The 26,897-nt window shown below is 41.3% G+C and overlaps 1 protein-coding gene across 7 annotated transcripts in view; it reads right to left on the bottom strand.

Moving 5' to 3' along the window:
• LOC105681212 (lachesin) overlaps positions 1 to 26,897 on the bottom strand; it is a 287,913-nt gene that overhangs the window by 68,585 nt on the left and 192,431 nt on the right. For all 7 annotated transcript variants that reach the window (XM_033322606.1, XM_033322607.1, XM_033322609.1 and 4 more), the window contains 3 exons: positions 23,153 to 23,259; positions 7,035 to 7,242; positions 6,603 to 6,764 (listed from right to left, as the gene is read on the bottom strand). In XM_033322606.1, coding sequence (XP_033178497.1) covers positions 6,603 to 6,764; positions 7,035 to 7,242; positions 23,153 to 23,259 — 477 coding nt within the window. The remainder of the gene's footprint in view (positions 1 to 6,602; positions 6,765 to 7,034; positions 7,243 to 23,152; positions 23,260 to 26,897) is intronic.

Raw genomic sequence — 26,897 nt, 5'->3', positions numbered from 1 at the left:
TCATTGCTGAAAGCGGAATTAACGAAAGAAGTTGGCGGTAGAAGTAGATGGCCGTTCGATGACCAAGACAATTTGCCGCGAAAAAGGAACGAGCTGGTTCGACTGCGTCTTCGTTCATCGTTTCGATCAAGCGAGATTTGACGATCGATGGCGAAGAAAACAGCCGGTGTACATGACGGACAATATTATATTTTCTCCGTGACCTTTCCATCCAGCGTTGCCTTTTCTTGCCATCTTTTCCTCTTTCTTCTTTCTTTCGCAGTATTTATGACTTTACTTGGCGTAGTGCAGCCGCTACACACGCTTTGGAAAAGCGCAGGCCGCTTTAATTAGCAGAAATTAGAGCGGAGAAGAATCCGCAACCAGAAGAAGAAGAAGAAACAGAGGAAGAAGAAGAGCAACACCTTTCTTATTTGGAAGCTCCGCCCAGGCGATTCATCCTAGCTGGAAGCTCGAAAGCTTTCGTACTACTTTCAGGTCTTTGCTCGGTTAATCACGAACAACAAAACGTTGACACGGCTTAACGAACGGAACTATCGTCTCCAGTTACCGAGTACGATGGTTTCACCGCTAATTATTTCGTTTCTTTCAAGTTTTCTCGAACGTAATTCACTATCCAGTCAACGAATGTTAACCTTTTTCGTATCTTTCCATTCTTCGAGAAATTCTGCTTGTTCTATGAGGATACTGTCAAACTTCTGGCCTCTCTTTCTGTTTATCGAATTGATTGAAGATTTAGGGAGAGAAACTTCTCTAGCCGATCTATTCTAATTCGATCAATATCGAGAAACAGCGATCATCGTTCATTGTTATTCGGTGAAGTTCCTACTTGAAGAAAATGCAGACAGAATGCAGCTTTCTGTACTATGAAGGACTGTGCAAGAATCGTGTCCAAGATTCCTATACGGATTCAAGCAAAAGCCTCGAATTCCAGCTACGATCGGATCGGTTCCTACGTAATCTTCCGGATGGATGATTCGGTTCAATCGTGTTTACTTGCACGAGACAGGATGATGTTGAATTTCCGATAATCCAGCGGGACCGACACTGGCTCGTGCCAATGCTACCAAAGTTACGAGCATCTTATCTTCGTGATACGTTCGAGACCTCCTTTTCCATCATTGTACGTTTGTTTCTTTTGTTTCTCTCGTTTGTTTCTTTTTTCCGATTGTAGTTTGTTTCAATGTCGGCTACCTAGTTTCGTTCATCAACGTCAGTCGTTTATTTTATCGGTCGGTCAATGTTAATCGTCCTATCAGTAATAATTTCAGCTGAATCGTTTAGATATTTTAATCTTGAAATACGGTTCGCTGTCAGCGAGGAAGAGAGAATATTCTGATGTTTAATTAAATTATTCGCTAGTATCGATTAACAGTAAATTGCAAGCAACCCGTTTGGATCGTGTTTCCTGAGAGTATCGAGAACAGAGCAGTACCAGTGGCAACGATGCCACGTAAAACGTCATCAGGCTTTTAGGCGAATACAAGTTGCAACCGATAGAGGGACGTTTGACCTCTCACAGCCAAACCACAGCAGCTCCGTCAGCCTAACACAGCGGTTGGTGCACGTGTACGTTACCCGTGGGCTAATGTCTGCGCCACCTGGGACATTCTGACATTCGGATGCTTCGGTGTCCGAGACGCCAGGACTCACGGTTCTTCCCGGAGGACCTCGCTGATCTATAGCACTGACTGGTTTTAATCCATCTAGTTTTACGATGACAGAGAGTCCACCAGGACTGTCGGAAGTTGGTCAACTTAGCCATGGAATTATCCCACGTAACGGAACTAGGCTGTGCCACATTAAAGTTTTACCCTCGCTCGTATTACAGGTCCCGAAAATTTTAAACAGCTAAACGCAAGACACGGCCTCCTTCTTCCTCGTACCGAGAAAATTTAGCGCAAAATATCAATTCACGTCAACTTTCCCTTTATCTTTTACGAAACTAAACAGCACGAGGAATTAGCCGAGCACCGCTGACAGAGGATTCTGTTTAATCTTCCCCGAAAACAGCTACCGAGAACGCCACGCATCTTTAGCATCCAGTGAATATTTCATGGATATGCCATGTGCGCGCATAATTTTCACGTCGCCGCCACTGCATCCCGCTCTGTACCGCCCCTTGATTATCCCCACTCCTGGCCATTGCGCCACTGGCAGCCGGCCACGTAGCAGTAGCGGCGTAGCACCGCGCTCCAGAGTTGATTAATCTATACAATATTTAAGAAGCAGCCAGCCGGAGAAAAAAGACCTTCCGCCGGAGCTTTGTTTCTCTACCGTTTTTCTTGCAGATTCTGTCTAGTTTATCCGTCGTTCGCATTGGCACGTTTTTTTCCGTCGCTCTTACCGTGACGAGCCACGTGCACGTATCACGAGCGTATAATCGCGTTATCGCTCGTGAAAAAAAGAACGTTTTTCGAGAGAATCGCGAATCTTTCGCTTTAATCAGATTTCAGCTTGCATATTTTACAAGGTCAATATCACGGTTGCTAAGGAGCGATGTAACGATCAACTTTATCATCGATATTATTGTCAATATTTAACATTCTCGAGATTATGGTATGCACTCTCTGGACGATCAATACAATATTGTCAATACGATATCGAGAATAATATCGACCGTCGTGTCGCTCTTTTACGACATACCTCACTTCGTCTTTTCTTTCATCGTACAAATTATCGCACGATCCATCGATCCATCTGACAAGTTTGGTAGTCGCGATTCCTTAGATTAGCTATCGGAAGCGGTGTATGCACGAGAGCAACCGGTCGTTATGAAAATTTCTCGGCACACAGCTTGTTTGTTCCCAGTTTGCACGAACATATCCGAGAAAATGCTGCGCACGCCGGCAACAGTCACGTCCGTGCAAACACGCAACTGCATTATTAATAATATGGCCAGAGCGAGAGAGAAGGAGATTACTATAGCTGTTCGCAGTCCATTGCGTTGGATCGCACGCGGCAAACCTACCTGGAATTTTCTCCTAGGTAATTTCAACCAACGACTATCCAATCTTAAACTTAAATTCCAAAAGTCTATTCTGACTTACTTCGGAAAATAATACTGTAGGGAGAGTGTACGTGCATGTGCGACGGTTCGGACGGCACCGGAGCCGTTACTGTCGGAGAAAGGTGAGAAAAGTAAGAATTGTCGGCGAGGAAACGTGTAACCGTCGCGACGACGCGATGCGTCGCATCGTATCGATCAGCTGATACATAAACCAAGGCAAATGGGCGAGCCGCGAGAATTAAGAATCGAGTCGTTGCAGAAACAGTTTTAAAGAAAGAAAGAGTTAAGAATTGCACGTTGATAATCAACGAGAGAAAAGTAAGTGAATCGTGATATTGTAAATTTTGAAACCGCTGAATTGATTGCTTGCTTCCTGCTTAATATAATTTTAATTTCAAATGAAATTTATCAGTCGTGTTCATGTTGTAAGAAAGTGTAGTTTCCCATTCGCTCCTGATCCTACGATATCGACGTTAGTAATAGCCAGACTTGAACAGCGAGGACAATGAGACCAACTTTTGTCGTGGAGTTATTTAGGATACGTTGTTCGTCACTTATTTTAATCAGAGGGAAATGGAAGAGAAAACACTGCAGATGTTCTGTTTGACGACGATACCATACAGTTTTGAATTCTTAATAGAATAACATTGATATTAAAGTTTTATTCGAATCGTTTTCATTGAAACTTATTTGTAGACGTAATGGAATGGAAAGAGGGGCAGAAAAAGAGACAAGTTGGAATTCGCGTGAAATGGTAATGAGTAAAATTGCATGGGCGGCTAATTGCATTTCTAATAATGCGCTGGTAAGGGCGAGCTTATATAGTTTATTGCGCTTTATTACCCGACCAACTGCAACCGCTGGGAATTTTCCTACTGGATCTGTGCTGTTTTCACGTTGTTTTCAAATGTGACGATAGTCGTTTATCAAGAAGGCAATAAAAAGATAACGTCAAATATATTGCGTATATCATAGTCACGTTGAGAATGTTTTTATCTATCATTTTTCCAGAATATTAAAATTAAATTATTTGTAACTTTACTAGTTCCAATTACAATTCTTTCTTGTTATCCTTAACACGATCACGTAATTTTATTCACCTTCGTGATATCTTTTACTTGAAAACATCGTTATCAGTAAACAAAGAAGTGGATGAGATAGTTGTAACCATATTTCAACATTCGTTGGAAAACGAATGATAAATGGGCGAGCAAAATCGCAATCATCTACGAACGAGCTTTACGAGGCAACCACGGGAGTGCAATTTTTTGAGTATTTTACAAACGAAAATTCGATCAAATTCATACTCGATTTCGTCCTCTTTTTTATGCTTCCGTTCGCTGCGAGTAATCGGTCCGCGATTGTCTTCGTGGAAACAGAGGATGCTTTGAGCATAGCGCATGCGATGCGAATGGTCACCGCGAATAAAAAAAAATAACGCAAACGGCGTATGAAATTTTCGTCAAACGAAATCTAAAAAAAAAAAAAAAAAAGAGAAACAAAAACGGATGACTCATGATAAAAATTTATATAGCAAACACGTGCCAGTGAAATCAGGTGCGATGAGTGACTGGCGGTCTAAAAATAAATGCCTGGCATGCGAGATCGCGAGAACCCCGCTGTACAATAAATGTATTAGAAATTAGCCTGCTTCGTATCGCGAGAAAGCATCAGGGAATTAATTCACAATTTTCCAGCGTCGTTTCGCTCATGGTGTTCGCCCCGCCCCATAACTTTATACGATCTCGTATCAGGCGTGAGATCTACAAAACGTTCGTTATTAAACGCACTTTCGCGGCAACGGGGTCGCACGTTTGTTGAAATATTCATCAGCTGTTGTTGCTTTTAATCCGTGATTTATATCAGCTGATGTTCAAAGTCGTGTTCAATTAACGGGCACTAATCGCGATATAACATTTCGTCGCTGAACCGAACTGGAACGATGTTTATAATTTTGAGACGTCGCGATGCACGATACGAACGACGTTCCGTCGGAAGTATAAGATAACGAAGCAGGACAATGACGTGGTAAAGCTCAGTAACAGAAATATGTACTCGCGACAAGCTTTGTTTTATTCGACAGTCACGTAAACCGAGGAGAGGAGTCTAGAGAACGGTGGCCATGCAAACGAGTAATTACCGTAATACTAATAACATGTCGGCGAGAATGGATTTACGTGTCCCATTGCATTAGGGAAATTACCGGAAACGTTGCCGCAGGCTTCGTTGTTTGACGTGTAAAATCGATGACGAACGGAGCAACAAAAGCAACGGAATACTCCGATTCTGTTACTGTCCGCCGACATTACCTTCCTCTCCTTTCTCTTTCGTTCGAATTGATTACACGTACGCGGTACGCTGCGGACGAGACGTTCCCAACGTACGTTCGCGGCTATTTTAACGTCACGTTTGACTCTGAGGTTTAATCACCGGAAATCGAACATCTGTCCGCTGCTTCCAGTTTTAATGTTTATCAGTAGAACGACTCGGAACATGATTGTTTGAATTTCTGATTGCGCGAATATCGGAGACATTGGTTTCCGACTCGTACGGAACCCGTAATCAGACGTTCTTCCGTCCGGGAAATGGAAACAGCTTTATTTCAACGATCGAACAAGTTGCTTCATTTATTTTCAATATTTTGAAAATTGTAGTTTCACAGTTTACGCTTATAGGTATGTACAGTGACTCGCGAACGTATTCGAGTGTTTACTATAGTAAAGCCTTTAGAGTTATATTATGCGCGATAAATGAAACATTTTGAAATTTCGTTGACATTATGACGACGTACGATCATCGTGATTATATTGACAAAATATCAAACTGATTTGAATGTATACATAGAGGCTACGATACATTTATCGCAAGTGAACACTTGGATAAAAATGATTACGCGGTACAAACAATGAATAATCAACTACTCAAATACGATGGTGTATTTTCATTTCAATGATTTCTATATACGCTTTATATATAACGCTCTATACATACATGTAACTTTTATGTACGGTTTCAAATTCGTCTCAAATTTCATCAACGTAGCAATCGTGGTTGTCGTGACATATTATAGCGGCAGGAAAATTTCAAAATACGTCAACGTACACATTATATCCATAAAAAGTTTGTACAGGTGTCCAAATACTTTCGCGAGTCACGGCATCAGCGCGTAAATCTATTTTCGCGATAATTGGTGATTAATGTTTAACGTTTACACGTTATGCAAACGAGATTTTTGACGTTGTAGCATCGAAAACAACACGATTTTAAATCGAAGATGTTATAAACTATACGTAACAGCTCGCAATTCGTTTAATCTGCGCTAATTGAGACGAACAGCGGCGCGCGAATATTCGAAGAATCGCGCTTGAATAAATACAGCATTTCGTGAAATTTCCTGTTTCCCTGCGATTTTCGCTAATTGGTGAAATTAAACGGCCGGTCAACGAGTGGAAACTTGAGAATTACTTTCATTGCTTGTAAAGCATCGTTTCGTATAATTAACGCGAGGAGCTCGGTTCTCTCTATGAGGCACACGCGATTACAGTCTTTCGTCTTATACTTCGTGACACTGGTCGAGAAATTGTACGCTCACCTTTGTAATGCCGATTGATGCTTATACTCTGGCCGTCTTCTCTCTTCCACATCAGTTTTGGCGTTGGATATCCGTCTGCTTTGCACGTCAGCGTAATATTCTGGTTCTCACGAACCGCCACTGTGCTCTCGGTGGACAACGAGTCCAAAATGTTCGGTGGTACTTGGAAACAAATAGAGAAGCACAGAAGGTCAGTAGATCTAATTAGAAGCTGATAGGTTGCCTAGTTCGACAAACGAGTTCTCAAGGCTTTTAAGTATAAATATCGTTTGTCACGTCGGTGGTAAAAAGATCGCTTTCTTCTTCCGTAAAGTAATTCTATCGAACGTTTCGCGATGGATTCTCGTTAAAGTTGCTCGGACGTCTTCGACGCACATAATAATGTAACAACAGCATGCCTTAAGTCGATGGAAGAAGATTAAATATGCTCACCGACAACTTGAAGGAAGCCGACCTGGCTCATCATCGGGTTCGTGTTCAGTTGGCACATATAATAGCCTCGGTCGTCTTGCTGCACGTTGTTGATGTGAAGCAGCCAGGTCTTCTGATTGTCGTGGGACACCGAGAATCTCGGTATCTTCACGACCACGTGTTTGTGAATGGTCAAGAGCATTTGACGACCTACGTGAATCCACGCCACCTGCGAATTAAATTGGATAATGTTCTCAGATCTTTCTTCGTCTCTTTTCTTCTACAGTGATACAGGCAAAAAGCTCTTTCTTCTTCTATTTGAGAAACTAAACCGAGTAAAAGCCATAACCGAGTTGATTAAATTTAAGACGATTAAATATGTTAGCGGTGAAGTTTCGGTCTTGATCACTTGGTCTCGATATAGTCGATATACTCGTTTTTCGACCGTATCAAAGAAAATGGACTTGCAATTTTTATTTGGAAAGGAGACGTGCATCAATTTATAGCGGTACATACGATCAAGTAAAAAAAAAAGTAAATTCGCGTATCAATTTCAGCGGCCTCGACTTTACTTGTAGCGATATAGTTCGAATACTTTAAGAGGAAATTCATAGTTTGCAAAAGAACCATCGACGGTATATCGAATCTCCCGATACACGAGCCAGAAACGAGCGATTCGTGCGACCACTTTGCGCGCGAAATCTTCCAAATTTCCGCTCGTCAATGGGTCGCGATCCATCGGATGCTCTACAAGTGGAGGAACCCGATGCGGGGAACAAGCTGGGAACAACCGAAGAGAGAAAGAAGATGGCCAGCGCCGGGTTGCGCCGCAACGACACGCTGCGCAACCTTCTCTGCATCAGAAATACTATGGATGTTGAAGTGGTCACCACTTCTAAGAAAACTCTACATCCGGTCTTTTTAGTTTTCTCAAGCACCGAAGTCATCGACAGCGTGTAAACAAAAGACTGCGACGAAGACAGACCATAAACAGTAGACAGGCGACGTAGGCTTCGGGGTTTTCGGTTATTGGGTAACACAGCTAGCGTGCGGATCTGGACCAACTCAAATTGTATTTTTACTTATAATTACACTTCTATTTAAATATATTTTCTGCCTTACAATTTATCCACGAGTTTTCTCTGTTTACACATCGAATAACCTCAACATGAACAAACATTATTACGACCGTATTTTACGCTCGGCTGGACTAGCGTTCCCCTAACTAAGCTCATTCCACGACAAAGCTTATGCACTTTCGAGGATTTCTGGGTTAAACTGGCTGCCCTCCCATTCGCCGTGCTCTCCTGCCACGCTACTTCTTCTTTTTCATTTCCTTGCCAACGCTCGAGAACGCTTCGTTGCACGAAAGCGCCACTTTTCCTTGTTTTTGCTTTTCTACCTCTTTCCCTCTTCGCCTTTCTTTCTCGATATACATTTAGTCGTATCTAGAAGGTAACGTTCTAACAACTCTCGGCTTCTTCGTTTTTGATGAATCACCTTCGTCACACGAACGAAGTTGTGTCTCTTTTCTCGTGGCACGATCGGTCCATTGCTCTGGTTCATTGGAAATTTATTCGAAGAACGTCTTTGTGACGAAGAACGACAGATTTCTAATCGACTTTATGACATAAACCAGCCAGATATAAACAGATTCTACGCTCCTTTTTTCTGTTTCTGGTCCCTTCTCATCTCATTTGAGAGTAGGAGGGAGTCGAATGCTCCAAGAGGCGACGGTTCCCTCTATTTGTGAGGGAAACTATTCGGAAGACATTGTCCAAGTCGCACTGATTATTTTCTTTTATCTTTCCTGGAGAATACTTGCTCGCATAATTACGTAACAAGCGTACCATGCCAGGGGAATTAAGCGACTCGACGAGAGGCAGATCATTCGGCGATTCAAACTCGTGCAACAGAATTTGAAACTTTGCTAATTGTTCTCGAAAGAATGCTTCGGTAGAATCGTTCCTTTCGTAGTCAGACACAAACTACTCGATCTTAGCGAATAATTAAAGCAACCGACCAAGACTTTGTTCGATTGCAACGATTTTTAAAAACACCTCTGAGCATTTCGTCTGAAAACTTCCGAAACACGAACATAGATTAAAAACATACGACTAGGAAATTACGCAGAAATTGTTTCTACGCTAAACATCGATCAAAGCGGATGGCTCGATTCGTTGATTTAATTTATCGAAAGGATCAAAGGAGCGCAGACGAGGCAGCTAACAACCGCTTGGAGGAACGCCATATCGAGGAAGATTAAAGCTTAGTTGAAATCGGTTAATCCTTAGTTTCCAGTGTAGTCATATACGTCGTTCTTTACATCCAACGTACCTCGTATTCCATCATATCGAAACTTCCACCGGTAGTCTCCTCCATCTCCCTTTATAATCACGTCGTCATTAACCGCGTTCCTTTCCAAATGAATCATTCAAACTCATTAATCATCTACTACGCTACCATTTTATACGAAATATGGTTCGTTCTAAACCGATTATTAAAGGATCAAAGGTACAGTTACTGACCAAAATTTGGTCGCAATCCCGGGCGATGGATCGTGAAAACTGAATGGCACTCGATCGAGAAAACGAGAGCCGGTTCTCTGATGCGCAAAGGTAGCTGCCGGCGTTATATTGGCCTTTAAACGATCTCGAGGTAAAGCTCGCGCCGCTTGCGGCCTCGATTGAAATCCCTGGCACTGGTTCAAAGTCAAGCTCAACTGCCGCCGCGATACTGGCAACTGACGCTTTATATCGCGAGGAAAAAGCGTTATGTCGGTAGCGGCGAGTTTTTGTAGCGGTCAACCTGTTTAAGAAACTTCGATCGATTTTGCCTCTTCGTTTTTTCTTTTCTTTTTTTTTTTTTAAGTGGGTATTGCCTTTGTGGAAGTTTCTTGGTAAACACCAATGTTTCAACCCTTTTTTTTGTAAAGGTAGCGATACTAAATTTTAGAGATATTTTACAAACTATTTGTCGACGTTTATTGAATTGAAAACAATTTTTAGAAAGTTCCTCCTTTTGTGTTTGATGTTTTCAGTAACGGCTATCCTGTGAGTAGGATTCGACACTTTCATCTTGAACAGAAATCAACGGTGCAGGCTGCTCGCGCTTGTTGCTATCTATCGACAGTCACGCGGATGATTCAGTGCAATATAGATCGACGCGTTCATCGTGCTGGCCCGATCACTTTTGGGTTCGTGTGCCAGCGGCTGTCAACCAAATCGAGTTTTTTTGTACTCCGAAATGACCGGCACGTATAAAACCGATAAAAGGTGACGGGAAAAGGAATAAACGCAGCTCGTCAAAAATGAAAAAAAAGGGAGGGAAAAACACGCTTCAAAAATGGAAGAGAAATAATTTTTTTCAATTTCACGGGAAACATTTTTTTTAAAACCGAGTCGATAGTTGTTCACCGGTTCCGATCTAATTTCTCGTCACTTAAATATCGTTTACAACCTTCTTGCTCCACTCCCGACTCAAGGCTTGTACGTAATAAACGTAATTAAAGACGCGTTCCGTTGCTAGAACATACAGTGGCTACGGAAAATATTCGCCGCAGGTTTTATATTTCATTTTCATGGTATCAAATTTTCGTAGTCATACGAGAAAGTACCATTAACTGATGCAAAATTTAATGTACTTGGAGCTAATTTAATTACTACGTAAATGCTGTACAATGAATACAACGGTGTGCCGATACTTCCTTCGACCATTGTGCTTTCAACATTCGGTCGTCACTATTTTGTGTCTTTTAGATTAACATTAACCATCGATGATATGTCCTGAAACCATTCGGAACGCGGTTCACCCGTCTCATCACGGTCCAGTTTCGAATGACAGCAATTACTCGGCGACCGTAGTTGTTGGTAGCTCGGAAGCAGGACGAGTCACGTGCCATCTTAATGTTACAAACTCTCTACGGAATCTACGCTTGTCTCGCTTTAAATACGTGCTTCGTCAGTCGTCTACAGTCTACAATACCGACGTGCCGTTGACATTCACAACGAATCTCCATTTGACCAGCTGAAACGTTCCAGCTGAATATAAACGTGATCTCTTGGCCGTAAATGTCAGCCAATTACTCAGTTCATTTATACGAACCGGTCGATAACCTACATAATTATCATCTTGCCAAGGAACTCGGTTTCAGTTCGTCAAATTCAGATTGTGTGGAATTTAGCAACATCTTCGTTCATCCTTTTGGGAAGCAGACGTCGTTATCCAGCGTGACTCTTCGTAAATCCTTCGGAATTTGATTCGAATTCCAGCGAAAGGGGTGTGTTAAAGGGAATTCTAAAGCGCTGTCGTCCGAGATCCTATCTGCAACGAAGATGAGGCGCATTTTCGAGGAAGGACATTAGCATTAACCCGTTGCTCTTCACCATCTACATACTTCTTTTTTTACGCACGCTCGATAATCAACAGCGTGGCTCTAAATTTTTTCCGGCGAGTAATAACCCTCCGAGAAAATTCTCAGCCTCGTAAACGATACTCGTTCGCTCTCGTTCGAGAGTCGTTACAGTGGCTGTAACGGGTGCGCGTTGCTGCAAGGTGAAATTCGAAAGTGCTGCAGCCCAGGGTTGGTTAAGAAGAAACGAGGAGGAAGAAAAGACGAGAAGAAAGAGTAAATTGAGAAGAGCCAGGGGGAAGTTGGTCAGAAACGAACATGGTGAACTTTTGGGAACTGAGGCTGGTTTGGGAAATACTAATTTAGATGCAAACTGCGAACTATAAAAAATGTTAGAAACCATGGCCTGGTGGTCATTCGTGAAAATACTTTTCGCGAAGCTTCGATAAAACGCACTTCAGCTATATGTGTTTTAATAAAGACTCTCGCGAATACATCAACCTGGTTACAGGCGGATCTTCGTTTTTCTTTTTTCCTTTTTCCGATAGAGAAATTCCTTAGAGCAGCGTAGCTGTTCAAATTGACCTTTTGGATGAAAGTACAGCGGCTACACTGAATATTGGTACACTATCGCGTATGGTGTAGTATTTACGCGCTAACGAATTCGGACCAAGTAAAAATGTAAAATCTGATAGAAAGAAAAATATTTCATTGGAAAGTACGAGTGTACGTCCAATACTGATTGTAGTCATCGTATCTCGGACTTTGCACCTTCGCGTACTTCAAAAAAGAAATATAAGAGAAGAGCAAAAGGACGATCGATTGCTCGTGTTTCCGCAAGAATGTTCCTCGATCTCTTTAAATATCGTCCGAAATTAAGTCGTGGCGTAAGATAAAAAAAGAAAGGCAGGGAAGAGGGACAGGAAAGGGGGCAATAGTCGTTGGAGTTTACGCGGAGTTTCTTAAAACAATCGACCAGTCGATCTAGAATTTAATTAACCACCGCATGGAATGGGGCGAAGGGAGAAAAAGTAACCGAGTGGCTGGAGAACATAACAAGAGAGAGAGAGAGAGAGAGAGAGAAAGAGAGAGAGAGAGAGAGAGAGAGAATGCTAGAACGGAGAGGGGGGAACGCAGGAGTGGCGGATAGAGTCAAGGAGAAAGGAGAGGAAGGTCGAATCGACGCGCAATTCCAACAACGGCCCGGCGTTTAGCGTCGAGGAGGGGAGTTGCTCGTTTTAATCAACTTTGCGAAAATATTCCCGACGTTTGCCGGCACAGTCATTAGACCGAACTTGATTTCCCACAAGGTCGCTTTTATATTTCTCCGCGGTTTTTAGCCTTAATGTTGTTGTGGCATATATTTCTCCCCCACCCTTCTTTTCTTTTTTTTTTACGAATGAAACATCTGCTGACAGCTGGTCGTCGTCGGAGAAATCCGAACATGTCGTCTAGTAGACCAGATGGGAGCAACTTACTCATTCCCTTTGCCGCCTGTCGTTCGACGCTTCTTTAAAATGTGCGAATCGATTCGTTGACGTGGGTAAAGGGAGTTTCCGTAGTTCAGAAGCGGAGACTAGAGGGGAAAGTTGATTGGTGGAGAGATCAAGGGGAAAGATTGGAACTCTGAAAGGATGAAGTTTTGCTTCACTCAAACGCGATGGAACGTCCTTATTGTCTTGAGAAAGTTGAAGATGTATTACGGAATGTGATTAGTATTGATATTTGCAGTATCCCAATGGGAACTATACGTATAGTTCCTCCACTTTCTAATTTGATAATAAACTTGAAAGGCGTAAACAATTGCTTTGACATTGTAATAGAATAAATAGTGTGATCTATAGATTAATAACGTAGTTATTATTGTATTATTATTATTATTATTATTATGAGTAATATAGTAACTTCTATGCTTCTATGCTATCTGTATTATATGCTTTTGTTTAGCCGAGGATAACGTTTAGTATAGCCGATAATGATTATTTTTAACTCTGGATGTACCTAGATTGATAAAGTACAGGATATTTCAGGGTTGTACATGCTCGTATTACATTAAAGGTATCTACACATTTGAAAATATCAGCTATAAGAGAATCATGTTCTCGAAATAAAGCGATCTGTTCTAGCGAAAATGTTGTAGCTTAAAAATAGATTTTTCGAGGAAATTAACATTCATCTGTGTGGTGAATAGTGTCGAGTATCATAATATAGAATAACGAGAACGAGAGATTGCTGTTGCAACGTCAAATATATTTGGAATAAGTTAAATAAATTAAACAATATAAATACTGTCGAGAGACGCTCGTACAAACGTAATTCGTAAAGATAGAGTATGATCGCTCGCGGATAACTCGATAACTCGTATACTCCGTTAGTCACTGTTAATAGTTCGTATAATAATTCGTATGATAACTCGGATAATAACTGATTGGCTCGAGATCGCGTCCGTTTATTTATACTGGTCGGGGGAAAGTCGGAAAATTTGTATTCGTCTTTGATCGACGGTTGCGCGTAGCGGCAACATTGTTTTGCCCGAAGTTTGTTTATCGTTATGTTTCAAGGCGGTGTCCGTGTCCCGAGGCTAAACGACAACTTGAATCGCTCTCAACAACATGTGTCGCTCTCGACATGTGTCGCTACGTCTGCAATCTTACCTGTAATTTGAAATGACCAATAGTACTGAAATGTCTAAATCTATGTCTAAATAAAATGTCTAAATAAAGGAAGATTCGATAAGATGTACAATAGACGATGATAGACTTTATCTAGGATCTAGAAAGAATCAATTTGTAGCAAATTCTATGTTGGACGCGATTAAAGAGGGAGAAGGAAGGTGGCGAGAAATGAATTATTCTCTGGCGCGAAAGTTTCGCGTTAATCGATAAACGTTATCACTACCTTCTTACTTGATGTTTTTCGTCGCGAAGAATACATTTCCTGGATGATGTACCACAATCTGACACTATTTCCTTCGGATCTCGAGCACGAGTTAACTCGACGATTTATCGGCGCGGTAATTAAAAATAATTTCACAGACCACGAGAAGCGACTCACGGCGACACGCGACGTCCAAATCGTCGGCGCGTCGTGGCGCCGACGCCTGACGACGCACGCTCGCACCGCTGTAATTCGGTTAGCAAATTAATTATTAAATTCATTTCCTAATTAGCTAATTACAGAGTACGCGCAACCGTGCTGCCTCCACTTTTTCCCCTTTTACCGGAAGAGCTCACCTCCCTCGTCTTTCCGTTCTGTCAATAATGGACACGCGTTTCAACGTGTTCGATGTTTCTGATCTCGTCGTGTCTCACACGTATTGTATTCTAATATCTTGATAACGCGTTAATACATTCATAAGGAGTTCAATGTAAGTGGAAGTAAAGGCGATATCGTTTCATGTTTTTCGAATGGTGCTTGTAATTACGAAAATATCAAGATTGATAAAGAACATATTTACTTTTCCAGAACTGAATTTGTTTACCTTCTGAGAAATATTGTGTTTGTTAATCGTTAATAACAGAAACATGTTTTGCTACAGCTGGTTTTGTAAAGAGGACACGACGTATTAAATTTTGGGACCAATTTCACTGAAAAGAAATACGTTTATCGTTTAATCGATTAGTAAGCTAAATAAAGGGCACGATGCTGCGTATATTCAACATCGAGTATGAAAAAGTTAATAAGTTACGAAGCACTTGGTAGATCCAGTATAATGATAAATTAATTTTATACTTAGAAAATGAAGATGGCTTGTTTATACGACGGACCAAACTAAATTACATTATATTTCTAAAATATTTTTAGTAGACTGCCGATGTTTATTCAAATTCACGTTCACGTGAACATAATAAAAGAAACGAGAATTAAATAGAGATTTATTTCATTCTTTAAAAATATTATGAATACTTTACTTTAATATTATAACGAATATTTACTCTCTTTACTGGATGTTTTATACATTTTTGCATGTTACGCGTATCCAGTACATTTCCGCATAAATTCACGAACAATCGCAGCGTACTGATTAAAGGTCGCTATATATGGAACAACAAATTTTATACGAAGCAATCGTTTACCTTCTTCTTCGTTGTAGAATATAAAGATGCGTTATTTATTAAAGAATTATTCTTCTGCGTTAAATCGATTCTTTGCTTACCGGCTTTTTACACCTTTTACACCTACAGATACGATAACTGATAAACGAAAAAATAACTGAACAAGGTAAAACTGTAATTGTTTTTATAATTCGCGGAAAATTTGAATTCCTTATATTCAAGATAACGAACGACGAAAGATCGATGACAAACAAGGCGACCATCTATGTTCTTCATATTCGGCGTATTTCGTCCTCGCGTTGTAATTTCCGACGAGTATAATGGAACAAAATTGCGGCACGTCTACCTCTTCTTGCAACCTAATCTACGAAACCGTACATATGGCGAGCCATTTTTTTCAATTTGCCGTTCATCGTACCTCAAGAGCACGTAACGAATACGCGTGCCGAGTATTCTACAAGCGGACCAAGCGTAGGAATTCATTTGAACGAAAGAGTTTCATCGTGATTCCCTGGCTTCGTGGTATAATTAAATTCGTGGAAATTGACAAAGTCGTACGGTTTCTTTCGGTATCGGCTGGAGCATTCTAAATAGGGAACGAGCGAAGATACTTCGTTGCAGGCGTTAAATAGAATTTTCTGGCGTTCCGATCAAAGAACTGGAAGTCGACTCGGTCCCTCGGGACTGTACCAGTGAAACGTCGAATCTAATGAGACTGTTAGATCGGTGAAATGGGTGATACACGATTTCAAAGTCGAGGGAAAAACTGGCAGACCGATTGTTTCTCGCTGTTCGTTCTCGAAAATAACGTTCCAACGTCGTCTGTGCAGACTCAAACGCGTGCTCGTTGGCTGGCGAAGAACGCGGATAAAAAATTGATGAAACCGCGGAAAAGTAGATTCTCTTTTTACGTTTGATCGAAAGCCATAGGTGGAACGGCGAGCAATGATGGAACGACGAGGAGAACGGGAGGAAGGATCGATAATGGTTAATACGTTCCTGGCGGTGGTTCTCCAGCCCAGGCAAGGTATCGTGATTCGATACGATTTTTCCGGATTGATTTTATTGGAACAGATTAAAGGACAGACTACGCGTTCGTGAATTGCGTCCCATCGGTAGATCGTACGATACCGATGGAAAAGCTGGGATAGCGACTGACGTGTAACGAACCCCTTCGATTCGGTAGCAAACGGAGAACGTGGTTCAAAAGCGTACTCCATCGCGCAAAATAATGTTTCCGCGTGTACCGTGAAGCAACGAGCTTTAATGAAACGTTAATCTGGAATGGAGAAACGTAAGCGAACCGGCATCGAATAAATTGTTAAAATATACCGGGCGGAATTTCGAGCTGCGTTCGGCCCAGTAAATTTCCAGATAACATTTCCATTTGTTTACTCCAATATCGATCAGCAACCTTTTAATACCGGACAAATTTCGCTACGATATTGTAAATCAATTTTGACGTTTTATAGCGCACTATAAAATTGTTTTGATCGCTCAATAACTAGGCTGCGGATTCTCATGTATCTATGAACAAATTTTAATCTCTGCAAGTTTATAGAACCATCGTAATACCATAAAATCTGTAAAATAATCGAAATGAAGTATTCGCCATTTAAAACGTGTAATAGATCTGTGTTTTAGATTCCATAAAAATATAACAATTATTTTGCAAACGTGCCAGGCGAATTTCATTTTTTCTTCTTTCTTTTCTTTTTCTTTATTTCTACAGAAAATACATAATTTATATAAGTATAGAAAAGATCCGAAGATTCTTGAAAGAGTAGAGGAACGGTCGTGCGGCGTGGGACATTTATCGACCTACCAACCTTCGTGGTAACATGTCCATTTATGGTTTCTTAAGGAAAAGGAAAATGACACCGATCGTCGGGGGGAACGTCTTTCTCCGTGAAGTTATCGGTTCTGATCGCGGGTGGAATCGACTGAAAAGGCCTCAATTTTTATTCTTAGAACGTAGAGGGCTGCGAACATCTTTATGTTTCTCCGGTATAATGGTCGAAGCTGTAAACGCGGATGAGCTTACAGTTTATTGTCGCCGCATAGTAACGTCCGTCTCTTCCTTCATAAAAATGGATCAGCCGAATTATTAAAATTCTTCTGCCGGCTTTGCAACGTTCGTTGTTTCTCTAAGAATTCGCACACTTTCGTCCCGTTACTGGGGTTACGTATAACGAATTATCATCGCCTTGCTTATTAACCATTCACCGTCTACCATTCCTTTAATTCCCGTTTATACTTCCAAGGTACTTTCGCCGTAATATCTGATTTTTCTAAGACCTTTCCTCTCAACCAGGATGATGTTCAATGGATAGGTACTGCATGTATATTAATTTGCATTTCCGCTCACGTTCCGCCGCCTCGAAATCTTTCATCATTTAATACTATCTTGATTCAATCCGAGAAAATTATTATTTTACCCTGCAGAATTTAAGGTCCTAAAAGTTGTAACGTATTTGAAGGATATACAGTGACTTTAATCTATGCAGTATTAATTTTTGCATGAAATTATACACGAATAATTGAATTCAATTTAATTAATACAGATAATATTTATAATTACTCACTCTCCTTTGACGCAAACGTAGATATACACTTATCTCGAAAAGGATGTAAAGACGAATAATTATTACTCCTTTCATTTTCTTTAATCCACTCGCGTTTCCCTTCCTTCCTCCCTTCTCTTAATCCTCTGTCGATTTTTCTTCTTTCCCAATCTCCTCCTTTCCCTCTGCGTACTTTTTCATCAATCTCACGCCCACCGAAATATATACGAAATATGTATCTATCCAATACCAATCAATGGGGATACAGAGATTTCACGTATCACAGAATCTACTTTCCACTGACTACATCTACGTAGAAAACGTATCTATTTATACGAAGAATCTTGTACGTATCCGTCAGATCATTCACGATGTTCGCTTATTAAATTAACCTTATACGTGTCCTTTGTCACCGAAATTCTTTACATTCAGCGCCCAACTCTCCCTTTACCGCAAATTGTCCCTTCGTCGGTTGAAAATCAAATTTCCATCGGTTGCGTTGGATTCCTTGAAAGGGATCGAACAAAGGAAGGATTCGAATCCCTTTGGAATCCGGCTGGAAAGAGGACGAGCGCGAGAGTGGCAATTTTCCGGGTACGGCACGTTGTCGTTCAGGAACTCGCGTTCGTAATTGGCTCGGACTAATAAGCGCCTTCAACCGACCGGCAATGTCTTCTCCGGGGTTCCCGCGTACAGTCACGTGCACGTGCGTGGAAGACATGCAGACGGGGATGCGGCGCAAGTTTCGGCTCGGAACACGTGCCGCTCCCATCTACCTCGCAGCGGTGCTCAATCATCTCTTGGCCACGTAATTGCGCGAAATTCTTCGTGATAACGGGATCGTGGCCGAGACTATCGCTCTTGCGACTTCCTCGTGCCACGGTCGGGCGTATCCTCTCCCATCTGCCTTCCCGGCGCTATCTATTTTACAAGAAAGAGATCGCAATCGCCGTTGTATCGTAAAATCTGAATTTACCGAGAAATTTCGTTATTTTACGTTACACGGGCAACGCAAATCGGCCGTCGTTTCGAAACCGTTTCGGAGGATTCAAAGGTTATGAACGTACACCAAGATTATCGAGAAATCGCTATTTTAAGACATTACGTAAGTGGAAATAATTCTGTTTGTACAAATAGGGGAAATGATCAACATTTACGTCTATCCTGTCAGTTGTTTCGTTTCATGGACCTTAAAAATGATAAATATGAAGCGCAAACAAGATAGAGAGGAAGATTAGCCGGTATAATGCTAGCGTAAAATGAAATTGTTTGTAAGTTCAAAGATAAGTCTCCAACGACGACTTTTTACACGAACCTTTTTTATCGCTTTGACTTCTAGAATCGACCCTATGAATAGCACCCTCGCCCCCCTATATTTTGTGGCAGCCTATAAATATATATATATTTGAATCGTAGAGAGATCGCTAAATAAAATTAGTCAGAGCATGAAAAATTGCCGAACGCAGAAAACTTGCTACGATATTATAGGGCAAATTAATCATGATATACAATTCTACCAGTTTTCAAATTATGTTGAATTCGGTGAAACGTAATGAGAAAATTCGCTTGGCACGAAATCAAATTAAACGTAAATAAAAATCGCATCAACCCCTTAAAACTTGGCTGACGAAATATTTACCGCCGTCGCGCCACTCCTACCTGTTTCAAAATTTAATTCGAACCAACGCGACGGCACCAGTCGCCGAACCGTCTGCGCTTCTCATTTTCTGCATTTAAAAACGAAACAGATTCCGCGTTGCAATTTCGAAATGCCGATGCTTCGAACGCCCTACTGAAAATATTTCTCCCTAGAATTTTCCAATCTTAACGTCTCTATCGTACCTACATACGCTATAAAATACCCATCTATATACACCTACTATCTCTATATATGTACACACACAGGAGAATTTTCCATAATCTCTCCTCCATGGACAGAATATAAAGAGGACACTATTCTCGACAAAGGTCCCGCGATTTATTCGCCAGTTTTTCAGCCTACGGTAGAGTTGGTTCCTCTCGATCCGTCTCGTGGATGGTCGCTGGTTCCGCTGGCCGATATGTTTGTTCGCGTGTAATGTCGATCTTGCCGTAGGCTGGCCTCGTAGTTACCAACATCGAGCTCCTTCACGGGACAACTGATGCGTTTCCAATAGCGGCGGCGAGGCGCAGTGGCGGAGGCGGTTGCATAACAACGGTCCTCCGATGCTGGTCGGTGGGAGGCATCGAGCTGGTCTGAGATACCGTCGAAGAATCCGCCCCTGGATCGTGGAGATTGCCGTCCACGGCAGAAAAGAACCGATGGAAATTACCGACACGCCGGCCAACGGGAGAGGAAGCATTCGTCGGAATCGCGATAATGCTAATAACTCCGGGATCTTCCGATGCAGTGCAAGTATATAATTGAACGTCAGAGAGGATAGGGAAAAGACAGCGAATAAACCGAAGGGACGAACGAGAGAAGCGCGCGAACCGCGTTACGTTTCCGTTTGTTCGCCGTCTTCTTTCAACCAAGCCACGACTTTTGTACTTTCTCATCGTTTAATGATTTACGACCGCGAAACTGGTAAATGCTCGAGTAATATGGGACACGCGTTACGCGCTCCACCAATATTATCCTAATGAGCGATCGTGTGTACCAATGCAAACGTTTCTCGTAGTACTTTTTCTTTGCTTTCTTTCTCTCTTCTATCTCTCGTCCTTTCTTTTTTCTCCGATCTTCTTTATTACTATACCACCCGATCTTTACCCTTTTATTTTACTTTGCCCGCTGTTCTATAACCTTAATCGATGGCTACGCGTGCCGGCCAACGGATGAATTATCGCGGCGATCTTGCTCCGACGTGGTTTTACACGCGCGATAATAGCAGAGATGTTTAAACGATCGTTTCCGAGAAAATGAACGGCCATTCTCGTTCTCATTTCCCTTTCTGTTTATTCTTAATCTTCTTTTTCTGCTGTTCCGTAACTTGAAAGGAACGGCGATTGCTAGGTAACGTAATGCTATTTCTACTTTCGTTCTTACTGATATTGGTTCTTTAACGACGACTCCTCTTTAGATTATATTTTTCATTCGGTATCTGTTTCATGTCGAGTCTCTCGAACTTGTTGGATTCTTCAAAGGAAAGGAAACTAATTACAAGCTAAATGAATTGTCTCTTAGCCTCTTTTTCTGTCGTTAAAGATCACTATACAGTTGATAACCTGGCAGTCGGAATGAGTCCGAGTATAATGGCGAGAAGTATGCTGAAAAGCATTATTTCTAAGAACGCTTGGAAAGATGGATCGCAAATAAACTCAAACCAACTGTGCACCAAATCGGCCACAAGTTTGTCTTGTACGAGCATGATAATTTGATTAATCCGAATGAAACTGACATGGATTAAACGTGTAGGTGTATTTAATAATGTAACGAGTGGATGAATTCGCAATAGTCTGACGTATTAAAATCAGTATAAGTACAAATACAGATATAATGTATGCCAGTTGTAATCGTCGCCTGCTCAATGTTACTATGCCGATCGAAGAAAAGATAATAATACTCTGTCACAGGGAGCACGTTCATACATTTATATCAATGAACGTTACCACAAAAAGTTAATCTTCCTATTTGCGTAACTCTGGCTGAAGAGTACAAGAAACGGCAATAACAATCTGTTCAGAGTTCATTTGCCTCTAGACATTGTAAACCAAAACAACGTTACTATTCAATGGCACAATAATAATGCCGCTACAAAACTATCCGTCCAGACGACGCAAAATAGTTTTGGTCAGCTACTGCGAATATGTTCGATTATGTTAATCGAATTGCACAGGACAAGCGAGAAGACGGAAATTGTTCGTCGAAAGGAGCATCATTCGCATCCTTTGAAAACCAGCTATTCTGCACGGTGACACGTGTTTATTCGGTTTTTGAAAACGCTATTCACGTTGTAGTGGGCGACACCTAGAGCTCTAGTTCGGTCGAACGGGCTCCTTCGTGCGCGTCGTTCCATTTAAAATCGTCGCAACAAAAGTATTTCGAGCGTGCACACCGCGACAAAACGTTTCGCCAGCAGCAGCGAATATTTTGCCTTGGAGGGACGGCCCAGGGAATCGATATATCGGGAGCAGATAGCGTAAATATTTTAGAACGCGGCGATGTTACAACGTCTGCGGCGGCGTTTATTATTTACACGCGATATTGCGTAATAATGGAGCCATTGACGTGCGCTTACGTAAGCGCCAGGTCCTGCTTCAACCGCACACTTCTCGCGAGATAGCTTTCACAGAAAATTCGATAGTGCAAACCGAGATCGTGACTGTGTGTGTGTGTGTGTGAATCATCCCGTTGCGTCATTTTTAACTTTTCGTCGTACCTCGCTCTCTCGTGCGATCAATTAGAAAAATTTCAATCTCGTTGAATCTGGTTCTTCGCAAAATACGTTCATAATTCAAAGACGTACATTTACGTACTTAACGCGTTATCTCCGAACGTTCGATCACAACGAACGGCCGAAAGAAAACGTAAGAAATTTTAGATAGGACTTGTTGAATCGAATCGAGTTCTCTTGCAATCGTAAAGAGAGCTTCGGTACAAAAAAGCTTTTCGACAGCGCAGAGAGAGAAAAATAGAGAGAGAGAGAGAGAGAGAGAGAGAGAGAGAGAGAGAGAGAGAGAGAGAGAGAGAGAGAGAGAGAGAGAGAGAGAGAGAGAGAGAGAGAGAGAGAGAGAGAGAGAGAGAGAGAGAGAGAGAGAGAGAGAGAGAGAGAGAGAGAGAGAGAGAGAGAGAGAGAGAGAGAGAGAGAGAGAGAGAGAGAGAGAGAGAGAGAGAGAGAGAGAGAGAGAGAGAGAGAGAGAGAGAGAGAGAGAGAGAGAGAGAGAGAGAGAGAGAGAGAGAGAGAGAGAGAGAGAGAGAGAGAGAGAGAGAGAGAGAGAGAGAGAGAGAGAGAGAGAGAGAGAGAGAGAGAGAGAGAGAGAGAGAGAGAGAGAGAGAGAGAGAGAGAGAGAGAGAGAGAGAGAGAGAGAGAGAGAGAGAGAGAGAGAGAGAGAGAGAGAGAGAGAGAGAGAGAGAGAGAGAGAGAGAGAGAGAGAGAGAGAGAGAGAGAGAGAGAGAGTTACGTGTACATATATTAGCGAATCTCGGAAACTGCATAGAACGATATGGCATTGATTCTTCGATTTAATTACCTTATAATTACCGAGGTTTTCAACGACACAGGGTAAGCTGACGTCTCTCCCCAATGGCACCGTGACGTTCGGTATTGGCTCGGCAAACATTGGTCGATCGGAGAGAGCTGCACAGATAGAAAATTCCATTAATCGCTAGTTTCTTCCTCGTGTTAATTATTTGATGTTTCGAGGAGACGATTTCACAGATCGACCCTCGACATGGGTAAATTTATCGTCCGATACAATCATCGAGAATATTCATCTTGCTTTTTATAATAACACGGCGAAACGATATTTATTAGCTACTACGTTATTATCGCTTCTTATTATTCGCTTCTTATTATTATTCGCGTCGTTATCGCTTTTAATATTCATCGACGTGGTTCGTTTTACGTTGTAAACTATTGATACCTTGTCGAAATGAAAGATCAGAGGATGTTTTTCGAAACAGTTACATACGATGTCGGTGGAGATAGAAACGCATGGTAGGTGAGAAACAAGTTTCCAAAGAAGACGAAAAGGAAGAGGAAGAGGAAGAGGAAGAGGAAGAGGAAGCGGGTCACCGCGAGTCATACCAGTCAAGAAATCCGTTGGGAAAGTTTCAGAATTGGTCAAGGGTGAAGCAAGAGGGCAGTTGGTTGATCGTTCGAGTGGAAGAGGAAACCGTCGATTCTATCTCGAAGCGTATACAGAAGAAAGCGAGTCTCCAACTGGAAATTGTATAATATCACGTCGTGATAAATTATTTCGCTTACCGATATCTTATGTATCGTAAAATCCGTCAAATATTTTCCAACTGAACGTTTACTCTGCTGATGTAATCGTTACGCTATGTGACTGTCATGACATTCGCGACTATCATCAGCAACCTACGAATGTTCTTATAAAGTCATATCTTATATGACGTATTATATATGAGGTATTAGATTAGGCTGGATAAAACGATTGATTGTCCAATATTTTTCTAAATGATGTATATAATTAAGCCTAGTATTATAAATAAATATGGAATCTAGATATAAATCACTGTTAACGAGCTACATGTACCATCCTCGGCTTAAGTTATTAAGATATCGTAAGAAATTATTTATGAAGTTTATGAACTAGTTTATGCTAGAAAATCATGTTTATGCGATACTTTGTTAATCAGTTACGTGACAACGGGTTTGCCCATACATATGGATTATACCAGCACGATAAATCCGTGCAGGAAGACTTTTCGAGAGACTTTACAAAGTAGCAGCATCCTCTTAAACTCCGATTATGATTGATTTCGCAGCGTTTCGAGCGGCGTCAAAGAATAACGTCGCAGATACCATGATGATGGATCGGTCTGTGATTAATGAGAAGAATTAATCATAGCGTCGCTGTTCGATGTTGCGAGATTACCAACGCTGCCTTGCTTCTTGCGCATCTTCTAAACGATCGTTAGTTCTTCAAGGTTTTCAAATCTGTACCAACCGGTACAGCAGTCTCTTAGAAAATTTCCGGTTATTTGATTAGAAGAACGAGCTTCTGATTCTAATTATCGTTTCATATACCGTTTCGGAATCGCTTATAAAGAAAAAAGAAAAAAGAATTTATATTTTGATAGCTTGATACGACTCTGCCCTAAAAATTACATAAATTGTGTAACGCGTATGTGTTACGAACGTTCTGTGCCTATAGTAACTCCCGAAAAAAATCGATGTACAGAATACTCACTTATCGATATTCTTATCTTATCAATTTTATTCCTAACCGTCCTTATGCCACTCTTTCTAACTTGTTTGCATCATTTCGTTTTAGCACCGCTAAGTTGTAGCTTTAAAATTGTCGTGCTGCTCATGGTCAACCGATCCTTTTTCAACTCAACGTTCATATTCTCAATCGCTATTATTGTCATGGAACTGTGTATCATTCCGCGAAGCGTAATTTCGTAATCTAATCGTGTACAGTGCCTTTCTATCCGCGTCGTGGTAGTACCAATGTCGTATTTCGAACTTTTATTTTGAACAGAGCCACCTGATATTCTATTCAGGAATAGAGCTAGACACTATCCTTCGGTAATCATTGAGTTCCTCAATTAATCCTGCAGTGGTGAGACAATTTCACACAAAACATATACGAAGACAAATTTTCGAAGCATTGTACAAAAGTTTGTGCGTGAGTAATCTCGTCTCTTAATCTCGTCTTTGTAATACTAGAGTGATAAAATCCGGTAAAAGAGAGAAACGCTGGTGGAGCGTGAACTTGTCGGCAATTTATTTCGTTTCGTTCTATTTAGTACGTTCTATCCGTCTTTCGCGAAATTTGATGTGGATATTTGATAAACGGAAAGGAATCGCGGCCAGATGATCGTTAAGGAGAGTTGTCGCGGTAGAAGTTCCTTTCGTAAATCACGACATCGGACGCACGTGATTCTCCGTCTTCCTTGATACTGTCCCGATGGAAGTTGCGGTGTCGTTCAAGCACGATTGTGAGGGACTAAGTTTTACGATTGAGTTGATATAAGGAGCGAAGTTATACGCCGCTAAGTCGCTCCATTTCCTCGAGGAAAGCCTCTTAATCGAGCGATCCGCGTCACTCGCGAGCAAGCTGTACTATATAAGTTTCAATTTCGTCGGCGATATGTCGATAAAGTCTGTTCGTTCCGATAGCGAGCTCGATTTCAATCGTTTCAAATCGATTGTTGCCTCTTGTCTTGTTTTATATACGTTTCGTTCGCCCTCAATCTGATTTTCATTTACATTTTTCACTATAAATTAATCCTTTCAAGTTCGTCTTCTTATTCCTCTTTTCTAAGGTATCATAAATTTCAAGGGAACAAGGGAAACAATGTTTTAGGAAACGGAGTAGGTGGTTGGAACACGATCCACCAGTACTTTGCTATGACCTCCGTGATCCGTCGAGCGTTTCGCTTTCCCACAAGTAAACCTGTTACAGTTACAGTTCCATATGGATATGATACACAACGGTACTACATTATTTCATTATTTCATTATTTACTCCTGTCCAGCCTGGAACAAGCCATGTTGGGCTATACAGTAGGACCTCTAATAACGCGAGACATACGTTCTGTGTTATACGAATTTCGCGTTATACAAATCCAAGAGCGAAAAAAACTATAACTAAATAAATATATAGCCTTTTTTTTAATACGATAAAATAACATGCGTTCCGTAATAATAACTGTATCATAATACATACTGTAAACATACTTACGAGTGTTTATTGCAAAACTGTGCCTCGTATCAATTCAAACACGTACATGTTTTCATATCAGAAACGAGTCATTTTTATGATTATATTGTCAATATCTATACCTCTCTATACGTAGAACGATCCGATAACGGATACCACCGATAACGCAACGGTTCCATGATACGACCAACGATTATTAATCGGTTTAAAAAATAATAGAATGTCTCTATTCATCCATAGTTCCCCCACCGAGCACAGTCGATGCCTTCTTCGGGACTAGCATAGACATAACAGCGTGCACATCGCATTTGACCACCACCAACTCTAGACCAGTCGGCTTACAACTGCTGACACAGTCGGTAGTTGCGCGATTCGTGGTATTTCTATAGTGGTTGCTGTTGCTCTTGCATTTTACAACTATCTTGTATTCTCGATATTTTGCACGTTTGATTGCGCGAAGTCTCCATTTGATTTCATTCGATCGTTCGGTTTTCTTTTGATTGTTTAGTTCGTCTTAAAACGAAGTTTATCGGTGCAAGCTAAAAAAAAAAAAAAAAAAAAACCGGAAAAAAGGAAAAAA

Source organism: Bombus impatiens, unplaced genomic scaffold, assembly GCF_000188095.3.
Source record: "Bombus impatiens unplaced genomic scaffold, BIMP_2.2 scf_0647, whole genome shotgun sequence".
In the NCBI taxonomy this organism is placed as follows: Eukaryota; Metazoa; Arthropoda; class Insecta; order Hymenoptera; family Apidae; genus Bombus; species Bombus impatiens.
This window is presented reverse-complemented; position numbering and strand designations above follow the sequence as displayed.